Source organism: Grampus griseus, assembly GCF_964374135.1.
Source record: "Grampus griseus genome assembly, chromosome: 21".
Lineage (NCBI taxonomy): Eukaryota > Metazoa > Chordata > Mammalia > Artiodactyla > Delphinidae > Grampus > Grampus griseus.
Genome location: NC_139015.1, coordinates 30,823,146 through 30,846,044, shown reverse-complemented (window position 1 = coordinate 30,846,044; position 22,899 = coordinate 30,823,146). Strand labels below are relative to the sequence as shown.

The 22,899-nt window shown below is 41.4% G+C and overlaps 1 protein-coding gene across 1 annotated transcript in view; it reads right to left on the bottom strand.

Annotated features, from left to right (window-relative positions):
• Positions 1 to 22,631, bottom strand: part of IDO2 (indoleamine 2,3-dioxygenase 2) — a 43,451-nt gene extending 20,820 nt beyond the window's left edge. The window contains exons 1-5 of the mRNA XM_082680282.1: positions 22,377 to 22,631; positions 11,423 to 11,518; positions 4,280 to 4,399; positions 2,031 to 2,149; positions 986 to 1,000 (exon numbers count right to left, since the gene is read on the bottom strand). Coding sequence (XP_082536408.1) covers positions 986 to 1,000; positions 2,031 to 2,149; positions 4,280 to 4,399; positions 11,423 to 11,518; positions 22,377 to 22,475 — 449 coding nt within the window. The 5' untranslated portion in view covers positions 22,476 to 22,631. The remainder of the gene's footprint in view (positions 1 to 985; positions 1,001 to 2,030; positions 2,150 to 4,279; positions 4,400 to 11,422; positions 11,519 to 22,376) is intronic.
• Positions 22,632 to 22,899: the final 268 nt, after the last annotated feature.

Sequence of the window (22,899 nt, the reverse complement as noted above, 5' to 3'; positions counted from 1 at the left end):
GAAGCAAAATCGCTTCCCCAGTTGCATCCAGCTGCTTAGTCACTGGACCTGGTCCAGAGCAGTTTCATAGCTCAGGCTAGTGCTCTCTCTCATTAGTCATTTTCCCCCCCCAAATTCTGTATTATAATAGTGAAAGCTGAAGACTGTTATAGAGGGATCATTCTTAAATGATCTGTTATCACACGGATTCAAATAGCCCAGAGGCGGATCCAGTCTACAAAACATAAAACTTCATTCCATAAGTCACTTCTGCCTCTAAAACATGAGAAGACATGAAAATCAAACACAAAAGATAACTCAGTCAGGGACCCCCGTAGTTTCAGCAGAGTCACGTTAGTGTGGAAATGGGGTCTTCAGGCTTCATCTCTCCATCTTCTGAGGTACAGCTTTTATACTGAGCCCCTTTATGGAGTTGAGGTTTGGTGACCGGAGAGGCAGTGTCAACTTAGAGGTTAACTGTGCTCCCTGGGGAAACAGGGGCCTAAGAACATCTGGACCAGACTTGCCCCACGAGCTCCAGTCTATGTAATATTTCAAAGGGATTCTGTAGCTGTAGCAGCCACAGCCTGCAATTCGGCCTTTCAGAGAAGTTACAGTGAGACCAGAGATCTTCCTCAGATCATTAGACTTCAAAAAATCACAGAGAATTGGAGAACTGGTGAAGTTTTGGTGTTTGGGGGGGTTTTGGTTTGTTTTTTTGCTCTTCTTACATTGCATTTTACTTGTTTTATTATGTACAAATTGGAAAATGTAGTCAAGAAAATTAATCCCTTAATCTCTACAAAGCAGAGACAATTACTGTTAACTTTGGGGCTGTTGATTTGGGGTACATTTCCTTCTACTATTTTTTCATGCATTTTTATATGTTTTATGTACTATACGTACAATGTGGTATGCTTTCTCTTTTTTTTGCTTGTTGTTTTTATTGTAAGCTTTTACAGTTAGCAAGAATTCTGAAGTGAGTGAAGGATTTCTGAGAACTTACCTGATTTCCAGGGGTCTAGTCCAATTTCAGTTATTGACAAAAGGAAAGAAAAAGAAGAGAACAAATCAGTTTGCAAACCTGATATGCCTTCTAGGGTCACGTGGACACAGGCATGCACACTTGTGTGCAAATGCACGCACAGACACACACACATCGTGCACAGTTTGGATGTCACGGGTTGTGACTAGACCGTGGGCCTGAGGGGAGCAGAATAGACCACCTCAAATATGCCACTTAGTGGATTGATTATTTTGAATTAAAGATACTTGAGAAACAGCCGGTGCCAAAAGGACACTAGGACCTCTTTGTGCCGCTGAAAGTAGGAAATAAATCTCCCATGTGAAGGTCCCCCTCCCTGTACCAGGAAGTAGAGAGAGACAGGCTTATCACCAGAGACAGGAATTCAGGGCTGAGAAGCCTGTATAAACGAATCTTGTTACTTCTTCCCTAGTTGGCTAACCCAAGCCCCAAAGCCTGTGTCTTGTCAATTCTTCATAAATGCAGTGCTGCCTCATCTAGAAGATATACAAGCTTCCGGCTTTAGTCGCATATTCGAGTCTCATCTTTTTATGGGGATCTAATAGGTACAAAAGTAAATTTGTTTTTCTCCTGTTCCCCTATCTGATGTCAATTTGATTATTAGACCAGCTAAGCAGCCTAAATGGGAAGAAGGGCAAGGTTTTCCTCCCCTACGGTCCTCGGAGCAACAAAGAGGCAGATAGATCTCAATTTACATATCAGCCCCAGAGCATTTAGCCTGTGGCCATCCTGACAATTGAAATTGCTCCTTTTATATACTTGCAATTACCTGCCCCAATGTTTTCAGAGTGGGTTGAGAGGAAGCTCCTGGGAACTGTGATTATTGAACTTGCGTTCAAGTTCACCCCTTCTTTGGCACCATAAATCGGGTAATAAATATGAACATCCCTAATCACAACATAGCTGACAAAGCCTGGATTTTTCCTGCAGAGAGAAGGAAAAGTCAAGACTCTCCCTTACCCGCTTTTAATCTGTGCAAATCCCAAGCGCCTTCTCCCGCTCTTACCTTCCTGGGTTCCTAGTAGCCCAGTTGGCCAGAACCACGTCCGAGTGAAGCAGGATAGGAGGGAGCCCCAAGGTCCTGGAGACCTCGACCAAGGGAAGGGCAAGGGTTCTCGGCAGAACCTTGAAGATACAAATCCAGACAATTAGCACATTCTAGAAAGAATGCAGCAGAGGAAGCAATCTGTCTTTTATTCTGGCAATCTTGGGGTAGAGCAACGAGCCGGGGATTAAACTGGAATTATATGAGTGATCTATAGACACACACCTCATTCTCATATTTATTCTGTTAACAGCCTAGTGGGTATATTGTTTATGAGTGCGGTCTGAAATATATGTGAAGATTACAAAACTGGAACACACACACTTACACATAGGGTATAAAATAATCTCTGAATATTGTGCAGAGAAGGGCCTGAGCAAATGTTTAAGCATAAATGGGGGCTGAGTTGATGAGCAGTGGGAAAAAACTCTCTCTATCTATATATATATCTCCAGAGAAATAGATCAGACAGATATGTAGCTATCTAGATATATGTGTGTTTTTGTGTATAGTCTTAGTTTTAGGAACATATGCGTATGTGTTTGTATGCAAGCGTGTGTGTGTGAGTGTGTGTGTGTGTGTGTGTATCCTCTCCTCAGGGAGAGGGATGGGAAGGATAGAACGCTTCATCAAACCCAATAACAACTTTGAGTAAGTCACCTCAAGACAGTCCCCATTCAACCCCTGAGTTATCCTAGGACACTCTAAAGAACCCTATATGCCCCAAAATCCAGAAAAACTACCCATGTGGGTACCAGTGGGGGACTCCAACCACGAACAAGGCTAAACTAGTCCAGATCCAAAAGAACATTCTTATGCTTCCTGTCTCCCACTTCCCATTTTCCTTCCCCTTAATCTACTCAAAGAAGTCCAGCTTCTGCCTTAGTTTTCCGTTAGATTTTTAGAGAGAGTTGGGACAGAACTGTTTCTCAGGTAGAAAACAATAAAGAGCTTTAAAGAGTTGTCAGATTCAAACCTAAGGCCAGCTTCCCTTGGGGGGCAGTGGATGAGTAGGGCAGCGCAGAAGCGAGGTGTCTCCACAGTGAGGAAGCGAAAGGAGGAGATACAAAGAAGGTAAGAGATGGCCCGAGGCGGGGGTGGGGTGTGACAGGGGGCTCCCACCCCTTCCCCTCATTGAGGATTGTGGTTTGGAGAACGGAAGGAGGGAAGCCCATTGGGATGTCCTGTCGTATGTGCCTAGATCTCAGACTTTCCAACATCAGACACATGACTCTTTTTAAAGAGTCTGAAGCAGCTCTATGCTTTCCTCTTCTCTCCTCTCTTACTTTCCTTTCTTTTTCTCACTGGGAGTCTCCTGTATTTACTTGAGAGAGAAAAGGTAGAATCAACCCAGCAAACAAGATAAGCACAGGCTGCTGACTCAAGAAGCAGCAAGTACTAGAACAAGGGTAACACCTGCATTTCTGGAGAATGTCCATTTATAAAAAAATGCAGCTAATAGGAATTTATCCTGCAGTTGGGAAACAAAGACTTCACGTTCCAAGTTTCAGATTGAAACTGTAAACAGTTATGAAAAGATTCAGAAGAGATTTACATGAACTATTGAGAGACACAGACCAATATTTGGTAGATAGCAAGCAACATTCAAGAAAGGAAGATTAGTGTTATAAATGGCAATGTGTGCTCTTCCCCGCTGGGGAAAGAAGGTTACATTAGTGAAATCAGAAGGTCTGAGTTGTGGCCCTGGATTTTCCACGAACTTGCTATCTGACCTTGGGCAAGGAATTTAACTCCTGTAGTCCTCAGCCATCTGTAAAATGGGCACAGCATTGCTGTACTTACCTTATGGGATTGTGAACATTGACTGTGATTACGGATGTGTATAAGAGCACAAACTGCTGTAAAATGGAAATCATTAAGTTTTCCATGACACCTCAGAGCTTGCCTTCAAATGCAGCTCTTCACAATTCTTGGAAGAGGGTGAGTGCCAGAAAAAACAATATTCAAAAACTAATGAGAGGGCTACCAGTTCTAAGGAAAATTAACCTCCTGGCCAGGGGAAAAAGGTGTTTTCATTTAAATGGGCCCTTTGCCCTTCCTTCACCTCATACCCAAAGGAAAGAACAAGAAAGGACCCATTTTCCAGGCAAACAGAGAGCGTTTGCCAGGTGCAGCAGACCTTTGTAGAGAGCGTCCTCCAGGTGCAGCAGACCTGCCAGATGACAGGACAGGTGTCCCTTTGTCCCTACCTCTTTGGGCTGTGCCTCTCCATCCTGCCAGACATATCCCATGGTAATAAAGGTTAGGACCAGGTGTGCCAGCCGCTGTTCCCGGTAACCCGTGAGGAACTGGCAGTTCAAGAGGGGCATCTGTTCAAGAGAATTTCCAGAGATTACCAGCTGCAGGGGTGTGAAGGGTGCAGGGGTTCTGTGGCTTGAAGGGGTTATATTTCAGTGACGGGGATCCACACACCCCCTCTCTACCCTGATCTTAGGACACTGCGGTAGAGGAGGTATCCCAGATGATATTGTTCACGAAGTACCTACACCAAATTGTCCCCATGGTTGTGCCGGACACTGGTCACCATCACTGACAGCTTGGTTAGAGTGTTCTAGAATAACTCAGTCCCAAGACTGACATCATTTATTAAACGGGAGTCTCCCGGGGCAACTTTTACAATCCTGCCTTATCAAAGCACCTCTGCGTAACGGGTACCATTTAACCCTAATAACAGCCCTGCTGCTGTGGGCGTTACTGTCTCTGTTTACTCTGTTTAATTCGTAGGTAAAGAGTACACGGAGGCCAGTGGAGTTAGGAATCCGATCAAATCCCTTAAGGGAGGTTGCTGAGCGGGAATAAGAGGTTGTTCAGTCCTTGTCCGAACACTCACCGTGACCCTGTGACCTCTCCACGCCCGCTCCCTCCCTGTCAAGATGCGTCATAGAGAGGTGTAAAGGTGATGTCGTTGAAAGCAACACCCTGTACACAAGTTAGTTATTACTGACAGTCCTGCCTAAGCAAATATTACCAGTTTCTCAGTTTTCCCCCGGCCAACCCTGCCTGTCTCGGTTGACGTCAACAGCCTCTGAGCTCCAGCTTCCCTGTACTTCCCCCTCGGCTTTCCTCCGTCCCCTATCCCTTCCCCAGCTCTAGACACAGTCTGATCTAGTTCTTCCCAGGTGCCCCTCTCCAGGATCCGAAGCGCCAGAAGGGGCGGCGGTGGATGTGTGTATCTCTTTAAGCTCCGGGCTCTTAAAGGATGAGTGACAAGTGGGCTGGGACCGCGGTTCCCCACGCCCAGCGCTCGGCAGCCGGAGCCGCAGCCTCCCCGATGGTAATCCTTCCTCCGCTGGCCCCTAGGGGGCAGACTTTCTGAGTCTGTCCTCACTGTGCCAGACTGTTTATTTCACCCTTAAAATTGGCTCTGAGATAGAATCGCGAAAGTTCTGTGCAGAATCGCGAAAGTTCTGTGCCTTAGGGTGTGTGTGTGTCTATTGGAGGGATTGCTGAGATGTTGCATTTTAACAGGAACCAGCCTGAGAATTATAACCACAGTTATAATGTATTCAGTTATTTCTTCAGCACTTATTCTAAGGCAGTTACTAAAGTGTCCAAGGCATAGTACGAAAAGCGTCCCAAGCAGGTTGATACTCCATTTTCCCCCAAACCCACAGGCCAAAACTGAGGGTCAGAGCGGGTAAGATATTTGCCCAGAGCCACAGAGCCAGGAGGGACTGAGCCAGGGTGCTAGTTCAGTTCTGCTGACCACAGCCTTGCCCTCTGAAGTCAGCACTGCCCGAAAGAAATATGAGCCATACGTGTAATTTGACATTTTCTACCAGCCACATTTTAAAAATAGCAAAAAACAAAAAAGCCCCAGGTGGAATTAGTTTTAATAACATTTTATCTAGGTCAATGTATGCAAAATGTTTACACATAATCAATATTAAAAATATCGAGATTTTTACACTCTTTCTAGTAAGTCTTCAAAATCTAGCGAGTGTCTCACATGCCAACTTGTCCTGGCCACATTTCCACTGCTCAGTAGCCATGAGTGGCTACTGGCTACCTACAGTGCAGCCTCAAGGTAAAGGAATAAGGTCCCAAGATGTTCTGGGGTCACCTTCTATTTTTCCCTGTTCCGGATTTATAATCAGCTCTTTCTCCGAGAAGCCCCAGTTCCATTTATTGGCAAAGAGTTCCAATAAATGGACACTGGGTTTGCTCTTTGCTAGTGGAATGCTACTGTTTCTAGATCCCTCACAGTGGACAAAGCTAGGAAATGTGTGTTCTCTGTGTGTGTACACGTATTACGTACACATACATACAATGCTTGTTTACCCATCTATATATCCACAAAATGTGTGTGTGTGTATATAGACATTTTAGTATCATATGTATATATGATGCTAAAATGCTAAACATGTCAGACGTCTCCAACTCTTATCTGGTGTCACAGGTTGATCTTATCTTTCCCCCCTTGCTAATTTATAACTTTCATCTCTGATGGTGAAATATTATCCACCATTCATTTACTTATTTATTCATCCTAACATTGGGTTGGCCAGAAAGTTCGTTTGGTTTTAAGTACAAATAAAAGACATTTTTCATTTTCACGAAGAACTTTATCGAACAACATATTCACTAACCGAACGAACTTTCTGGCCAACCATATATATATATATATATATATATAAATGTCACATGAAAGGAATCATACGATAGGTAGCCTTTGGGTTCTGACATGTTTCATTTGGCAAAATGTATTTGAGGTTCATCCATATGGTTGGATAAATCAATAGCTTATTCATTTTTGTCACTGTACAGCGTTCCAATGTGTGAATGCAGGAGTCCTCGTTCAGACTGCTGTAACAAAGCACCATAGACTAGGTGGCTTAGAAACAACGGAAATTTGATTCTTACAGTTTTGGAAGCTGAACGTCCCAGATCAGGGTGCCAGCATGACTGGGTGCTGGTGAGAACCGTTCTGCTGTCTTCTTGCTTCATCCTCACGTGACAGCAGAAGAGGGCCAGAGAGTCCTGGGGTCACTTTTATAAGGCATTCATCCCATTTATGAATATCCCATTCTACTTTCATGACCTAATTACCTTCTGTGTTGGTCAATTTGATGTGTCAACTTGACTGGGCTAAGGGATGCCCAGATACATTATTTTTGGGTGTGTCTTTGAGGATGTTTCCAGAAGAGATTCTGGAAGAGATTGGGAGACTGAGTAAAGCCCATCACCCTCACCAATTCGGGTGGCATCATCCACCCTGTTTAGGGCCTGAATAGAGCAGAAAAGTGGAAAAAGGGTGCATTTGCTCTCTGGTTGAGCTGGGACAGCCATCTTCCCCCAACATTAGCACTCTTAGTCCTTGGATTTTCAGACTCGGATTGGCAATTGCACCACTGGCTCCTCTGGTTCTTGGCTTTCCTGGGCCTCCAACTTGCAGGTAGAAGGAAGATTGTGGGACTTCTCAGACTCCATAATCATAATCATGTGAGTCAGCCACTCCCAATAAATCTCTTTCTACACATCTCTGTATTGGTTCTGTTTCTTGGGAGAACCCTGACTAATACACCTCCCAAAGGCCCCACCCATAACAACATCATGTTGGGGATTAGGATTTCATCATATGAATTTGGGGACCACACACACATTCAGGCCATTGTACTCAGTTTAACCATTCCCCTGTTGAGGGACATCTTGGTGGTTTCCGGCTTACGGGATCATTTACCCACAAGCTTTTCCAGGCACATAAATTTTCAGTTTATTTGGGTAAATACTTAGGAATGTGATTGCTGGGTCATATGGTAAGTCGATGTTTGCCTTTAAAAGATTCTGCCAGACTCTTCTGCATTCCCATCAGCAAGGTGAAGTAGAGTCTCTTTTGGTTTATAGCCTCACCAGTGTTTGATGTTGCCAGAGTTTTAAAAAAAGTTAGCTGTTCAAATAGGTTTTAAATTGCCTTTTAGTACTTATTAATATAGATACATAGTCCTATGTTTCTCTGTAAGTCACCTAGTTTCATTTTTCTTCCTTCCTGATTAAGACTTGCAAAACTTTCCTCTTATTCTACAAACTCTGAAGTTTCACCAGGATATCCATGGGTGGTCCCCCGCCCCCATTGTCTTTCTGATAGAAATACTCCAGTCTTTCATAAGAGCTGAAAAATTGTTTTTATGCGTTTAAAGCTTTGCTTTTTCTTCACCCACACTAGTCTACTTGTGGGACTTCTGTTCTGTGGAATTTAGATCATCCATTTCTCTTTTTCATATACTTTTATTTTTCTGATGCTGGCATTTAATTTTTGCTTTCTGCTTTATAAAACCGTTTCAAGGAAGTCCCTAAATCACCATTATTTTTCTATAATCAATGTTTCCCTCATTTACTCGGGTCGCTATTGAGCTTTTAGTTTATTTCTTTGCTTTCCAATAGTTCCTTTTACCGAGCAACTTTATTGATTTTTATGAAGTACATATACTGAAGACATTAATGCAATTTTTAAAAGCACCGATCTCATCTTTTGGCTTCTGTCGGAGACCAAATGTCCTGTGTCTCCCTCATCCTTCTTGACTTGCTTATTCTCTTCATATCGTTTGGTCATTTGGGGTTATCCATTCGTGTTCAGGAATGGAGGCCAGGGTTATCAGAATTAGTAACTATTAGAGCTTCCCTTATCATGTTTCCAGAATACTTCTGAGCTTCCTCTTGTGACCTTCCTGTGAGTCCACCAGCTGTCTGTAGTGTTTTGTCCCAGAGGGCTGGAGAAGGGGGACCCTTCCTGGAAGAAGATGGTTGAGTCTAAGCCAGTTAACAAGTTTTTGTCTGTCTTGTTTTGTTTTTTACCAACATACGGATAGGGGCCTTGGGGGCCTTCTAAGAGTAAGGTGGTTGGCCTGGAGGTACTGTGAGATTAGAAGTGCAAATTCACTTTCTGTCTTGTCTGTGCCAAGTAAAGGCCTCAAGAGGACAAATGTCTTAGTCTGTAGCTCTATGTGTGGTCCTGGAAGCCACAGTATTTGCTTCTCATGACGGTTTTCCAATGGATTCAGTCTCCATCTGTGGTGGTGAAGTCTAGAGAGTGGTTTTATCCAGTTAGTTGTTTTAGAACTAATTAGAAGCATAGGGAATGGCCACGGATGTTATATTAGTTTCCTGGGGCTGCCCCAAAGAAGGAACACAACAGAAATTTATGCTCTCACAATTCTGGGAGATGAAAGTCTGAAATTAAGGTGTTTGTGAGGTTTGTTCCTTCCGGAGGCTCTCGGGGGAGAATCTGTTCCCTGTTTCAGTCCAAGTTTCAGGTGGTTGCCAGCAACTCTTGGGATACTTTAAGGGCCTGTAGATGCAACACTCCAGTCTCTGCCTCTATCTCCACATGATGTTCTAACCTGTGTATCTGTGTCTCTGTGTCCAAATTCCCTTCTTGCTCTAAGCATGCCAGTCCTAGCGAACTTAGAGTGCACCCTAATACAACACACAGGACCTAATTTAACTTGATGACATCTGCAGAGACCCTATTTCCAAATGAGGTCATCTTCACAGGTTCCAAGACACAATTTCTGGAGAGAAACTATTCAACACAGGAGAAGTATCAGGGGGATTAATTCCATTGCAGTACTGAGCTGTATCCCCCATGCCCATGTTTACAGTGACCAGAAATTAGCTGCACACTCCTGGCCTTTCCTCATTGACACTTAACCTATGAGAAGCACCGATTCAACAAGTTCTTCACTTCGTTTATGGAGGTTGAGTTACATAAAGCCCGAGGAAAGCCTTGTACAGAGGACCGTGAAGTTCACATATTGAACTTGAATCTACCTTCCTGCAAACTGCCCCTTGCCTCTGTGCGCTCTTACTCTGAGATGGGAGAGGGAGCCTCGGGGGTGTTCTTTGTGCTTTGGTTGAATGCTTGGCATGGGTACAATAGACTCATTTCTGGATCTGATATAATTTGATTAATATGGTACGAAAGTCCTTAAGGGTTTTATTCCATCATTTCTCTGGTTTTCCCTCACTCAGATATCTCCTTTTTTCTTCTTTTTGTATTTCTTTGGTCATTTTAATGAGACTTTAGGCAGCAGGAAAATAAATTCTTAGGCTTAGTTTCCCATCTTCATAGACACTGAAGACAGTGTCTTACATCTCTTACAGGGTTTTAAACCTTGTGCTTGCATTTAGCAGGCATTCCATAAGTATTTTTAAATGAATTTGTAATTATAGACATGAAATATGCATACGTCAGTGAAGGAGAATTTTGGAGGGAAAACCTCTTATATGTCTAAAATCACATGGCACGCCAATTGGTGAGATTAAAACAGATGGAAAAGAGACGAGATGGAAGTGTAAATATAAATATCGAACACTGTTGTGTGGCAGGAAATACAAAAGCACTATTGCAAAAGTCATTTAGTTTTCACAACAATTCTAGGGGCCCCGAATTTCTCCCATTTTATAAATATGGAAACAGAATAAGTAACTCGTTAAGTCAAAGTTTATAGCGACTAAGTGATAAAACCAAGAGTCCAACTCAGGTCCTCCTGAGTCAAATCTGTGTTCTTCCTATAACACCTTCTTCTTATTCCTGTGGGGTCATGTCAGTTCTCCCAGGACCAAGGAGTTTCACCGTTCCTTACATAATTTGGGGAAACATTGCTCATCTTGTCTCATATGTGGCATTTACAGACTTATCAATGATTTCTGAAGAATCTGCCAGCCCTGACTTTATAACTGGGAAAGTCTCTTGACTCAACTATTCTGTGAAACGCCGACAGTAAATCAATGTGGCTTCACTCATGGGGAGGGGAGTCCTGACCATGTGGCTTGGCGTGAGGGCACTGAGAATTTTCACACCTGTCCTTCCCCAGCTAGGTCTTATTCATCAGTTTCCTGACACTTCTCAACCAGACTGTCTTTCTTCTTTAAACACACGCTTGTTGAGTGCCCAGGAACTGTTCTGTGCAGGCTCTGGAAATTTTAGGGAAACACACTTGTCATACCAGAAGCAAGTGTCATTCTGCTCATGATGAAGGGTGAGATAGTTTTAGTTTCGTGGATAAACTCAACAGCAGTGATTGGTCAGCTGACCCACTTCCACAATGCTGAAAAAGGAAAATGGTGTGAGGATGAAAATAGGGTAGTGAGAAGGGGTTAAGGAGAAGAATACAAAATGTTTGGGGCTTCCCTGGTGGCGCAGTGGTTGAGAGTCTGCCTGCCGATGCCAGGGACGCGGGTTCGTGCCCCGCTCCGGGAAGATCCCACATACCGCGGAGCGGCTGGGCCCGTGAGCCATGACCGCTGGTGTCCAGAGCCTGTGCTCCGCAACGGGAGAGGCCACAGCAGTGAGAGGCCCGCGTACCGTCAAAAAACAATACAAAACCTTTTACCTCGTTCACTTGAGCTCGAAGCTGGTGACTCCCAATCAAGTGAGGCAGTCGGTTGGCAATTTCCATCCAAGGTCTATAGTGATCAGGGAGTTCTTTCTGCATTGAAAAAATAAAAATGTCTCAGTATTTTAGAGCTCTCTGGGAAGCAGCTTCGTGTAGTAGCTGTTTTCAGATTTCAGTCTTAAGGCAGAATTCAGGTCAATTCCATTCAACAAATATTGAGAATTCACTATCTGCTGTACCCTATGCTAGGCACTGCAGATACACAGGTGACTGATATATAGTCCTTGTGGTGAGGGAGCATATGGTCTAGTAAGGATAAATAAAATGTAATCAGACATACCCAATGCAGTATAATATGTTCAATTAAGAATATGTGTAAGCTTAACAACCAGCTGAAGAGGAAGTAGTTAATTCCATAAACTGTGCTAGGGAATAATGGGAAATGGTCATAGAAATATGATAGTTGGGGCCAGTAGTAGGGTCTGAAAGTGACTTTTCTAGTTGGAACTTTTAAGATGGGAAGCCAGTGAAACAGAGGAGATAGTGGATAAATAGAGATAACTGTGCTTCTTGGGATTACAGATGATTCAGTGTCACTAGAATATAAAGTTCAAGAGAAAGGATGATGGAAGATTTGACCAGAAAATCAGATCAAATATGCTTTTTATTGACTACATAAGAACTTTATTTTTTATGTATGTTGGTGACATGATTCAATCTGAATTTTAGGAAGATAACTTTGCTTTGGGATTTTAAGGTATAAAGTCAGATTAGGAAACCTTTGAAATATTGTCTGAAAATTAAGCTTAGGCAATGGCAGTGAATTTGGAAAGGAGAAGGTATGTATTCAAAAATATTTGGAAAATAAAATTGAAATAATTAAATTTAGAGGCAGGGATGGGGCTAAAGGCGAGGTGATCCCTAGCCCAATAGCACAGTTTATTTGCCCACTCTGGGTCGTTGGTTTAGCCAAGAAGAACACAGGTTGGATTTCAGCAACCCTGACTCTATCCCAAGAAATGGCAAACTGCAGCAAACTACACTCATGAATAAGCTTTTATTAGGACACAGCCAAGTTCATTTGTTTCCACATTGTCTACAGTGGCTGTCACTTTACAATGGCAGAGTTGCATAATGGCAACAGAGATCATATGGTCTGCAAAGCTTAAAATATGTACTATTTGACCCTTTACAGGAAAAGTTTGCCAACTCGTGACCTGTCCCCAGGGTCTGGGCCTCCTTTTACAGAGTACAGTCTGCAAGACTGAAATGTTGTGTCTCTGGGTTAAGAAGGAGTTAAGTGAGGATGATTTCCATGTTTCTGAATCAGATGACTGAATGAATTGTTGAAAAGACAGATTGAAACAGAAATGCAGGTGGAAGTCAAAGAGAGGACATGCAATAGTGAATTTGTTTTTACATATGTCCAACCTAAAACATCTGTGGAATGTCAAGATATGGCTATGTACTTGGCAGTTGGATATACAGTTGGAAGCTCAGGAGAGAATTAATATTAGAAATATACAATCAGGAGGCGTCATAGTAGTGCAAATTCTGCATTGTGGTAAAAACCACAAGTGGGTACAAGACCATTCGGGAGAAGTTGCCAAGTGGAGGGAGAAGGCTTAGATCAGCGCACTGGGGGGATACTTACAAGGCAGGCAGAGGAATTGAATCCAGCACAAAGAGATATGTATAGAGGCTAAATGAGCCAGAAGAGAATCACCCTATAAAAGTCAAGACATTAGAGGATCTCTCGGAAGCAGGGATTCATCAGATGGCCAAATGCATCATTTAAGTAAGGTTACCCCTTTGGAAGACAAAACTAAAGAGTCACTAATATATCAATATATACACCAGTCTTTCCACGTATATGGCATAGAAATTCAGGTCAGGGTCATGGAAACAGGGTTCAAATTTTAGTGTGCTGAGAAGGGAAGAAAACAGAGATTGGAAATGTGAATTACTTTTTTGGGAGAGCCATAAGCCATCACAAGGCGACAGTTTGTGTTTGAGAGCTGTTTCCACTTTCGAATGGGAAACTTGAGTGGTTTACAGCCTGCTAGTGTATAAGAGGCAGAGATTGAAGAGAAAGGAGAGAGGGAATAATTAAAAGTAAAGGGTCGTGAGGAAGAAGAGGAGGAGAGGAAGAGCCCAAATGCAGCGCCTGGCTGCGAAGAGCTGGAAGGAGAAAGTCTGGAGTTTGAGGGATTCATTTCTTATGAATTCAATTTCTCCGCAAATGGTGAAGATTCAGGTTACATGACTTGGGGAGAGGGGTGGGTGTTCAATTAATTATCGGAGGGAAGGGAAGAGGAAATTAAACATAAAAATGCAAACAACATAATATATTGCAATATAGAATATGTGTATTATAATACACTATAATGACTTTCAAAACCCAGGGAAGTTTGAAAACTATAAGTTTGGAGTGCTGTAGATCTGTAAGTTACCAATAAGTCACTTGCTGGAGATCCTCTGTCTCTCAGACTCTAAAATAAAACTAGGTGAATCTAACATCCAATACACAATCTTTGAAAATTATAGACTTTACTTAATCCTCTGCTTCCTATCTTTGCCCCTGAATCAATTTAGGACAAATTGGGCACCCTTTACTACCTTTCTCGACAAATCAAATTACACCAAACATCATAATTTAACATTTTTAATATAGATATTGTGCAGGAGGGGGCGATTTAACCCTCTACTCCTCTTGAGTTCTTGTGTCAGGAGTCAATAAAATTGACGCAAAACAGATTAACAGGAGAAACAGAAAGAAATGTTAGTTTGTACGTACAGAGGTCTCATAGAAATGGGACCTAAGAAGTGGCCAAAGCAGGCTTTTATACTTTGTAGACAAAGAGACAATAAATCTGTAAGGAATGGACAAGACAAAGAAACTTAGGCTTCAGGTGCTTATCTAAACAGAGTTTGGTCTTGGGGTCGTCAATTAAAGAAGTAACAGGGTTTTATTTATTCAGGCCTCTCACCTTGAATTCCCTACCTCTGGTGGTAAGGGTGTCCTATCTCCAGATGCGTGGAGGGTACCTTTCATAGGAGAGATTTATTTCCTGCTTTTAGGGAGACAGAGAAGAGGGTCAAATTTCCTCTTAAATTGACTGTTTCTTAAGTAACTTTCACCCAAAATAATCAATATGCATTGAGGCATATTCCTGGGTGACTTGCCCCAGGCACCAACAATACAGATATTCACAAAGAGGAAATCACACCGTTCTCCTCAAGCATTCCAAATCCAGTACCTCAGCTTCTGAGAGGTAGAGTCCACTATGCTCCCCTACTCTTCTCCCAGAGAGAACATTTATAAGCATAATGGTATAATTTTCCCTAGCAGTGCTCAGCGGTAGTGCAGAATTGAAGAAAGCCGCTAATTGACCCGAGTTTGGGGATTTACAGAGCAGTGGCCGAGCTGAGAATGCTCGCACACATAAAGGCAGAGAGATTTATGGTAAACTGACTCTGAACTGGCAGCTTGTTTTTCTTCTCGTCTATATGATGCATATGTTTTATGAACAAAAACTGAATGCATCTACAGAGACAAAGGAATATAATATTTATAAAAGAAAATCACAGAAGCAGACTCATAGTATTCAGAACCCCTTTTAAAGTGGGTTTGAAGAAAAGCTGTAACTAAATCTGTCCTTCCTTCTTTGATGCCTAGAGAGGGGATCGTGTTCTGAGAATTAAATTAGAGCACCCTGGAGAATTCCCTGGTAATCTAGGGGTTATGACTTGGCACTTTCACTGCAGTGGCCCAGGTTCCATCCCTGTTTGGGGAACTACGGTCCTGCAAGCCATGATGAATAGCCAAAAAAAAAAAAAAAAAAAAAAAATTCAAGCATCCTGGATTTCTGCTTCCGGGCTTGCGTGGGAATCCTTAAATACTACACTTTGCCTCAATCTAAGCAGCACTCTATTCTTGAATATCTCTTTTTCTTTCCCCTTAGATTCCTAGAGGCTTCTTTTCCTTCCTTCTTCTCTTCATCCTCTCCCTTCTTTAAAGAGTTCTAGTCTTTGGACTCTGGTATCACCCCACAAATGTAAGAAAACCATGAGCTTTGAGAACCTCTGGGTTCTCCGAGTGTGGTTCCCATCCAGCAGCATCAGCATGATGTGGAAACTTGTTAGACATGCAAATTCTCGGGCTCTACCCCAGACGTACTGAACCTGAAACCAGCTGCCTGTGCTTTAGCGAGCCCTGTAGGTGAAGCTACAAAGTTTGAAAGTTCGGTGTACCCCAAAGCTTGAAAACCACTGATGTGGGGACCTCAAAGGAAAGGGAGAAAGGATTTTAAAGCTAGTTCATAATCCATTAAAAATGTATTCACCCTAAGTGTCCATTGACAGATGAATGGATAAAGAAGATGTGGCACATATATACAATGGAATATTACGCAGCCATAAAAAGAAATGAAATTGAGTTATATGTAGTGAGGTGGATGGACCTAGAGTCTGTCATACAGAGTGAAGTAAGTCAGAAAGAGAAAAACAAATACCATATGCTAACACACATATATGGAATCTAAAAAATAATGGTTCTGATGAACCTAGGGGCAGGACAGGAATAAAGATGCAGAGGTAGAGAATGGACTTGAGGACACGGGGAGGGGGAAGGGTAAGCTGGAACAAAGTGAGAGAGTGGCATGGACATATATACACTACCAACTGTAAAATAGATAGGTAGTGGGAAGCAGCTGCATAGCACAGGGAGTTCAGCTCAGTGTTTTGTGACCACCTAGAGGGGTGGGATAGGGAGGGTGGGAGGGAGACACAAGAGGGAGGGGATATGGGGATATATGTATATGTATAGCTGATTCACTTTTTTATACAGCAGAAACTAACACAACATTGTAAAGCAATTATACTCCAATAAAGATGTTAAAAAATAAAATATACTCACCCTTTCAATGGGATTTTCCTCTAGAGACTGAATAAAATATTGAATTATGTTACTTACTTTTTGATTGCCAGATCTTGTTTTAAGTTACAGTATGGGGGGACAGGATCAGCTGATGAGTTTTTCACTAAATAGCACCCCTTTTGGTATTAGTTAATACTTATCTATCACATCTATTTCAAAACCTATATACAATTTCAATATTCTATTAATGAATATTGGTAATTGCTTACAATTTTTCACTATCATTAACAAGTTTGAAAGAGTCATCCTTATACATGTGTTTTTAGATGTTTTCTCATTATTAGGACAAATTTATAAATGTGGATTTACTGGATTAAAGATTTTGCACATAGAAAGGTTAAGAGCTACTTCTTGGTTTTCTTACAGAAAAGTTACATGAATTTATAATCACATTTATAGTATGTAATATATAATGGGAGTGCCAGTTTATTTATGATTCTAACAACAGAGCATCACCAAACTTTTTTGTTATTTTTAAAGATATAATATGTATTATCTGCACTAAAATTCTATAATTATTTCAATATTTAATAACAATAAAATAACCACCCAAAAATATACCTTTCACAGAAATGATTAAAATAATGCAATCAATATTTATGGCAAGACAGTCAAAAAGCACAAAATTTATAAAGTGGAAAGTAAAATTATTCTTATTCTCATCTAGCAATGATGACCCTTGGAAGTTTGAGTGGTTTTCCAGAAATTTTGTATGCTATCATTTTATTGTTTAAATTTACATTTCTGTGATTATTAATGAGTTTGAATATCTTGTCATGCTTTGGTCATTGCATTTTGTGTGCGGGTGTGCAATGCCATTCAAACCAGGGTAGTCAAATGAACCAACGTTTTCATTTATGCCATTGGGTTTTCGATGATGCTTAGAAATTTCTTCCCATCCCAATATCGTTTCTTTTAGAGAATTTCTAGTTTAATTGTTGGTGCTTACATCTTTCATCTATCTACAGTTGTGTTGTGAGTTAGGATAGATTATCTCATTATTTCCATTTCAAAATAGAGGAAGTTCAAGCCAGAGAAGTTTTATAACTTTCCCGAGTTTACACATCTGGTCAGTGGTCAGGTCAAACCTCTTCTGACTCAGAGTTCAGTGTACTTTCCAGTACCTCCTGAGAGTAAACACATGGAGAACGGTGACTGCGGAGGTGGTTAGTACAAAGGGACAAGAAATTGAAAGAAACTTTACATGTTTTTCTTCCCCTCATTCCAATAATCAGAAGACCCAGAAGTGGGATGGACACAAATAATAAAATCTATGACCTTCTATTCTATTTTTTCAGTTTCCTATTTTATGTTATTCTTTCTCTGCACTTTTATATCTGTCAAAGTACAATTTTCAAAAAGTTAAAAAAAAATGACTCATGCAAATATGGAATGTGTGTCCAAAATATATTTAGTTTATTAATGAGGAACTCAGCAGGATGGTCCAGTTGATTCAAAAGCACTTGATAAACTGAAGTGTTTAGAGTTTTGGTAAAAAGAATGTTAAAATTAAATTGCTAAGGTAAAGACACAGTAATTGGTTAACGTCCTCTATGGCAGAACAGTCGTAAGCTTTAGGGTTTTATTTTCTACTCAGCGGAAATCACTGGCAGCTCTTTTGAACAAAAATCTGCAAAAGCTAATGTGCAGCTTCGGTCCTAATCGATAGGAAGCAGCATGTCAAGAAAGGAGCATCCCTTAGGTAGTTAAGTAATCTTAAGGTGAGACTGCTTAGTTAGACAGGGCTCCGGATGGCACTAAATAAAAGCCCTCCTTTTGCTCTGTTTTGGATAATTCTTCTCAACACATTTATAATCTAGAGAAGAACAGACTTTTAAAAAAATAATGTATTTTATAGAAACAATAAACTGTATTCGCACTGATGAAGTTAATGAAACCAGCTTCTGGTTAAGAAAATGGCACAGAAAGTTTAAAAAATGAAAGTTTAAGTGAAGTTAACGCGGGCGAACGTCAACAAAGGAAGTTGGGTGACAATATTATGATCATAAAAATTAGAATGTAAACTATGGGACAGAATAGAATGTGAAGGAGAGGGTTTTAAGTGAAATAAAAGACAAGTTTCAATGGGAAGAGGCTGGTGTGTCATTGCTGCCAACTAAAGAGGAGAAAGATATTAGATGACTTTGCAGGGGTGGGTAAGCAGCATGAGAGGGCCTTGGAGGCGACCCTAAAACATAGGATTTTGTTCCAAAGAGCGGAGTGATGTGATTTGATTTTTGTTTTAAAGGGTCGCTCTGACTGCCATGCGGAGACTGTACTATGGCAAGAGGGGAAATAAGAAGGCGGGTTACAAGGCAATAGTCCAGGGAGAAATAGTGGTGGATGGGACTAGGGTGGAAAAGAGAAAGGTGGGCAGCTAAAAGACAGTTTTCAGAGACAGGGCTGAACTCCTTAATTATCACATGAGTCACTTGAGAATAATGAAGATCACTGTGAGACTCAAATGGGAAATGTGCAGTTAACACAAGGCCTAGTACAAAGTGAGCACCTATTAAATAATAATTACTACTCTTACTGTATATTATAAGAAGGTTACCATAGGAAATAAGAAAAACTCCATTCTTAATGAAATATAGGAGAACGCTATCAATAAATTTTGCTAATACTTTGAAAATCTGAATTAAAACCACTGCTTCTCTCAAGTGCTTTGAATTGCTACAGGAGATTATATATGACTTTATTTGTCCTAAATCGTTGCTTGGCCGCTATACAGAGCAAGGTTCCCGGCATCCCGATTCCTTTTCTTCTGCTCCATGGCACCCTTACAATTTGTTTTTGTTTTTCCCTTTCCTTTGTTTTTGTAGTTAAACTACTTCCAAGCTCTTCTCACTGTTTCTCATAGTTACGACACCTTTCTTTCCACAAACAACCTCCTACGTGTAGCCCCTCAGCCCTCACCTGGACCTTCACTGTCCTTTACGTATTCTGTCGTTTTCAAGTACCAAGCGAGTTAGGCTAGAGGTTCTGAATTAACTCCTGGCTGGGGTTCTGGCATCAGTAATTTTTAAGCTTCCCAGCCAATTTTGATATGCAGTTCAGGAACCATTGCTGGAACCCACCCTGCACTTAACCTTCTGCTAGGAATATATTCACACACCAGGGCATTGTTGCTTACCAGACACATGAAATCCAAATTCCTGAGCCTAACGTTTGAGTTCCCTTGGTCTCACTCCAATCTAATCTCGTGCTATAAACTCTCTTGGTTCCTCCCTTCCTGCCAAGCAAATTTCCTCACATTCTTTATGTCTAAAGAAAAATTACTCCTCACCCACGCACCAACCCAAACACACGTACACAACAGACACACGATCTGGCAATGGATTTCTGTGGCTTCCTTATGGACATAGGTCTGAAAGGTATACATTTTCCTCACTGAAACATTACACCCTGGAGGTGTTTGAGAGTTTATAGAAACAGTGGGATGGAGTACTTGAAACCAAGTCAGACCCTTCCCCCAAAGCCAGAATGATTGTTTATTCATTAGTCTGACTGTGTTTTCTTTTCTTTTTTGTTATTATTAAAAACCAGAACCGTTTCCATTATTTGTTAGTTTTAGTCATAAAAATGCTATTAGAAATAGCATACAGATTGGTCCAATATCCATAAAATCATTGAAATATAACAAAATATTTACTACCTGTGGTACATGATGACACTCACATGCTTTAAGTATTTACGGTAAACAGCCAAGCTTGCTGAAAGAGTATGTTTGGGCTCATTGACATGAAGGGATAGCCAGCCCATCACTTACCTAAAGGCAAACAAATCCTACTCATGCCCTTAGCAAAGTCAGCGGTTCCTATTTCACAATTTGTGATCTATTGCGACACCACTGTTCTCCGATGACGGGTGATAGATTCCCTCCTGATCAGGTGAATAAACTGAGGCAGATTCTGGTGTAAACTCTCTTCCCTTTCCTCTTCCCAGAAAGGGAGATGTTTAAAATTCTTCCACAAGTGAGAGAAAATTAAAACTGAAACAAAGAATCGCATTCTTCAGAAATCTGACACATGACTGCGAGCGTAGGCCCAGTTTGCCAGGAAATTCTGAGCTCCAGAATGGAAATTTCTTCTAAGGAGTATCCATCAACCAAACTACAGGGCAGATAGAGTCCTGTGTTTCCTCAGAAAGTCACAAACACTTGATGTTCCTCTTGTTTCCCGTCTGGTTTTCTTATTTATAAGAAAGGAAACAGCAAAGAAAGGAATACAATCGTGGTGGCCCTATCCAATGTTTACATACTTTTAAATATTATTTTTCTTAGCTCAGTGTATATGTTTAATCCCAATAAGAGAGCGTTGGCCTGTTGACAGACTCTTCCTTGTGAACTAGGGATGATAGAAATATTCCTGAATCAAGTTATACACACAGAATGGAATTTTGAATAAGCACTGGACCGAGGGTTGTGCAAACTAGCTTCTATCCTTCCACTGGATTTATGGAAGTGCTTTCATACTCCACAGCAATCCAGTGGCGGGGGGGCACTAAATCTCTCCAAGTACATGTGAAAACTGAGGGTCAGGCAATGCTGGTGGTTCATTCTAGGTCACGAGAGTTAGTAAGTGAAACTTAGGGTGACTAAATAATTCTGTTTTGCCCAGGACTTTCCTGGTTTACCATGGAAAGTCCTGCATCTTGGAATCCCCTTCAGCCTGTAGCAAATGGACGTTCTTGATCACCCTAGTGGCAGGGTCAGAGAACACAGTCCAGTGTTCTGGACCACAACCCTCCTCTGCATAACACCCTAGAGTCATTACTTTTAATGCTCAAGTTACTTGCAGATCTGTGACTTGGTCTCACAACTAACAGCTCTACAGAGGGCTTTGGGGATCAGCAGATAGATCCTATCTTCATTTTTATTCTTCTATTCACACTCAGAAGAAGGTATTCCATAAAAGCTCCTTAAATGCCAGATCATTGATCACAGTTAAACCCCCTATTAGACCCCTAGAAGGAAAAACTGGATCTAATAAATGGTTGCAGTGATTGTAACTTTGGATCCCTAGATTCTTAGCTGAGTAGGCTTGGCCCTTATTTAGAATGTAGTAGAAAAAAGATGTCAAGGGTCCTGAGTACTGCTTCTGCTTTTTCCAGTAATATAACTTTGGGCAAGAACCCCTGGCCTTCAGCTATGGTTTCTAAGGACTCTTGCAGTTTTGACATTTTAGACCTGACCATTAAAGTGTTGAAAAGGAATTGCATTACAGGTTGAGCCTTAAGAACAATTAAGAAAGAGGTACTGGGGCTTCCCTGGTGGCGCAGTGGTTAAGAATCCGCCTGCCAACACAGGGGACACGGGTTCCAGCCCTGGTCCAGGAAGATCCCACATGCCATGGAGCAACAAAGCCCATGCACCACAACTACTGAGCCTGTGCGCCACAACTACTGAAGTCCACGCACCTAGAGCCTGTGCTCCGCAACGAGAGAAGCCACCGCAATGAGAAGCCTGCGCACCGCAACGAAGACCCAACACAGCCAAAAATAAATAAATAAATATTTTAAAAAAGAAAGAAATAGGTACTGTTTGTCCTCAAAGGTTCTTTCCTCTTCTCAGCACTTTCTGTGAATATCTAATCCCTCCTACGAACCTCGAACACAGCCAGGGTCCCTTGTGATCTCTTTTCTCTCCCACTAACAAGTCAAGATAAACTGATTTACTCATATAATTGATCTTTATCTAAATTCTCTCTCTCTCTCTCTCTTTTTTTTTTTTTTTTTTTTTTGATAACTGCACATTGGCTCATGAATTTGCTGGAATGATTGACAATCCATTAAAAAAAAACTGACATTAAAACATTCCATTTGCTCTATCCCCTGCTGCAGCGGTCTCTTCTCCTTTGTTGGTAATCACACTGTGCCTTATTTGAATTATCTGTCCCAAATCAATGGCTTGGCATTTATATTGCATCAATTGCATCAATTAAACAGACAAACACCCAAGTCAGCATCTCAAGAAACCTATACTGACCTGCTTTAAGACCCTATCCTTACCAGAGGATTTGGAAGAAGAAAGCCATAATCTTCAGAAATATGAAATCTTCCTAAAGTCAAAGATGGTGCTGTCTTCAAATTCTGACTTTGAGGCTCCATAATTTTGTTTGAAGTATCTGCGCAGAGGCTGCTGCCAAAGAGACAACTGCTCCAAATACATCAAAGACCCGGGGTAAGGGAGCTTCAAAACAGCATCTCTTCCTCCCAGTAAGCTGTACAGTTGTCTCGGGAACAGGGGAGAACCTTGCTCTCAGGTTGAATTCCACACTGCCATAGACTTCCTCTGACATAAGGTTGAGTAAATTATTAAAGACTGCTGATTAAAACAAACAGGCAAACAAAATCACCTCGGGAGGGGGGGAAACTCCTTTCTTTTCATATATGTGAATATAAGAAGATTGATTTTAAACCCAGAGACAAATCTGCTCTATTTTAGGAAATGGGAAATGAACAAGCGTTTTGGCTGTTGATGATCCCAAACACCCCGACGGGAACCTGGTCCATGATAAACTTTGACAACTGG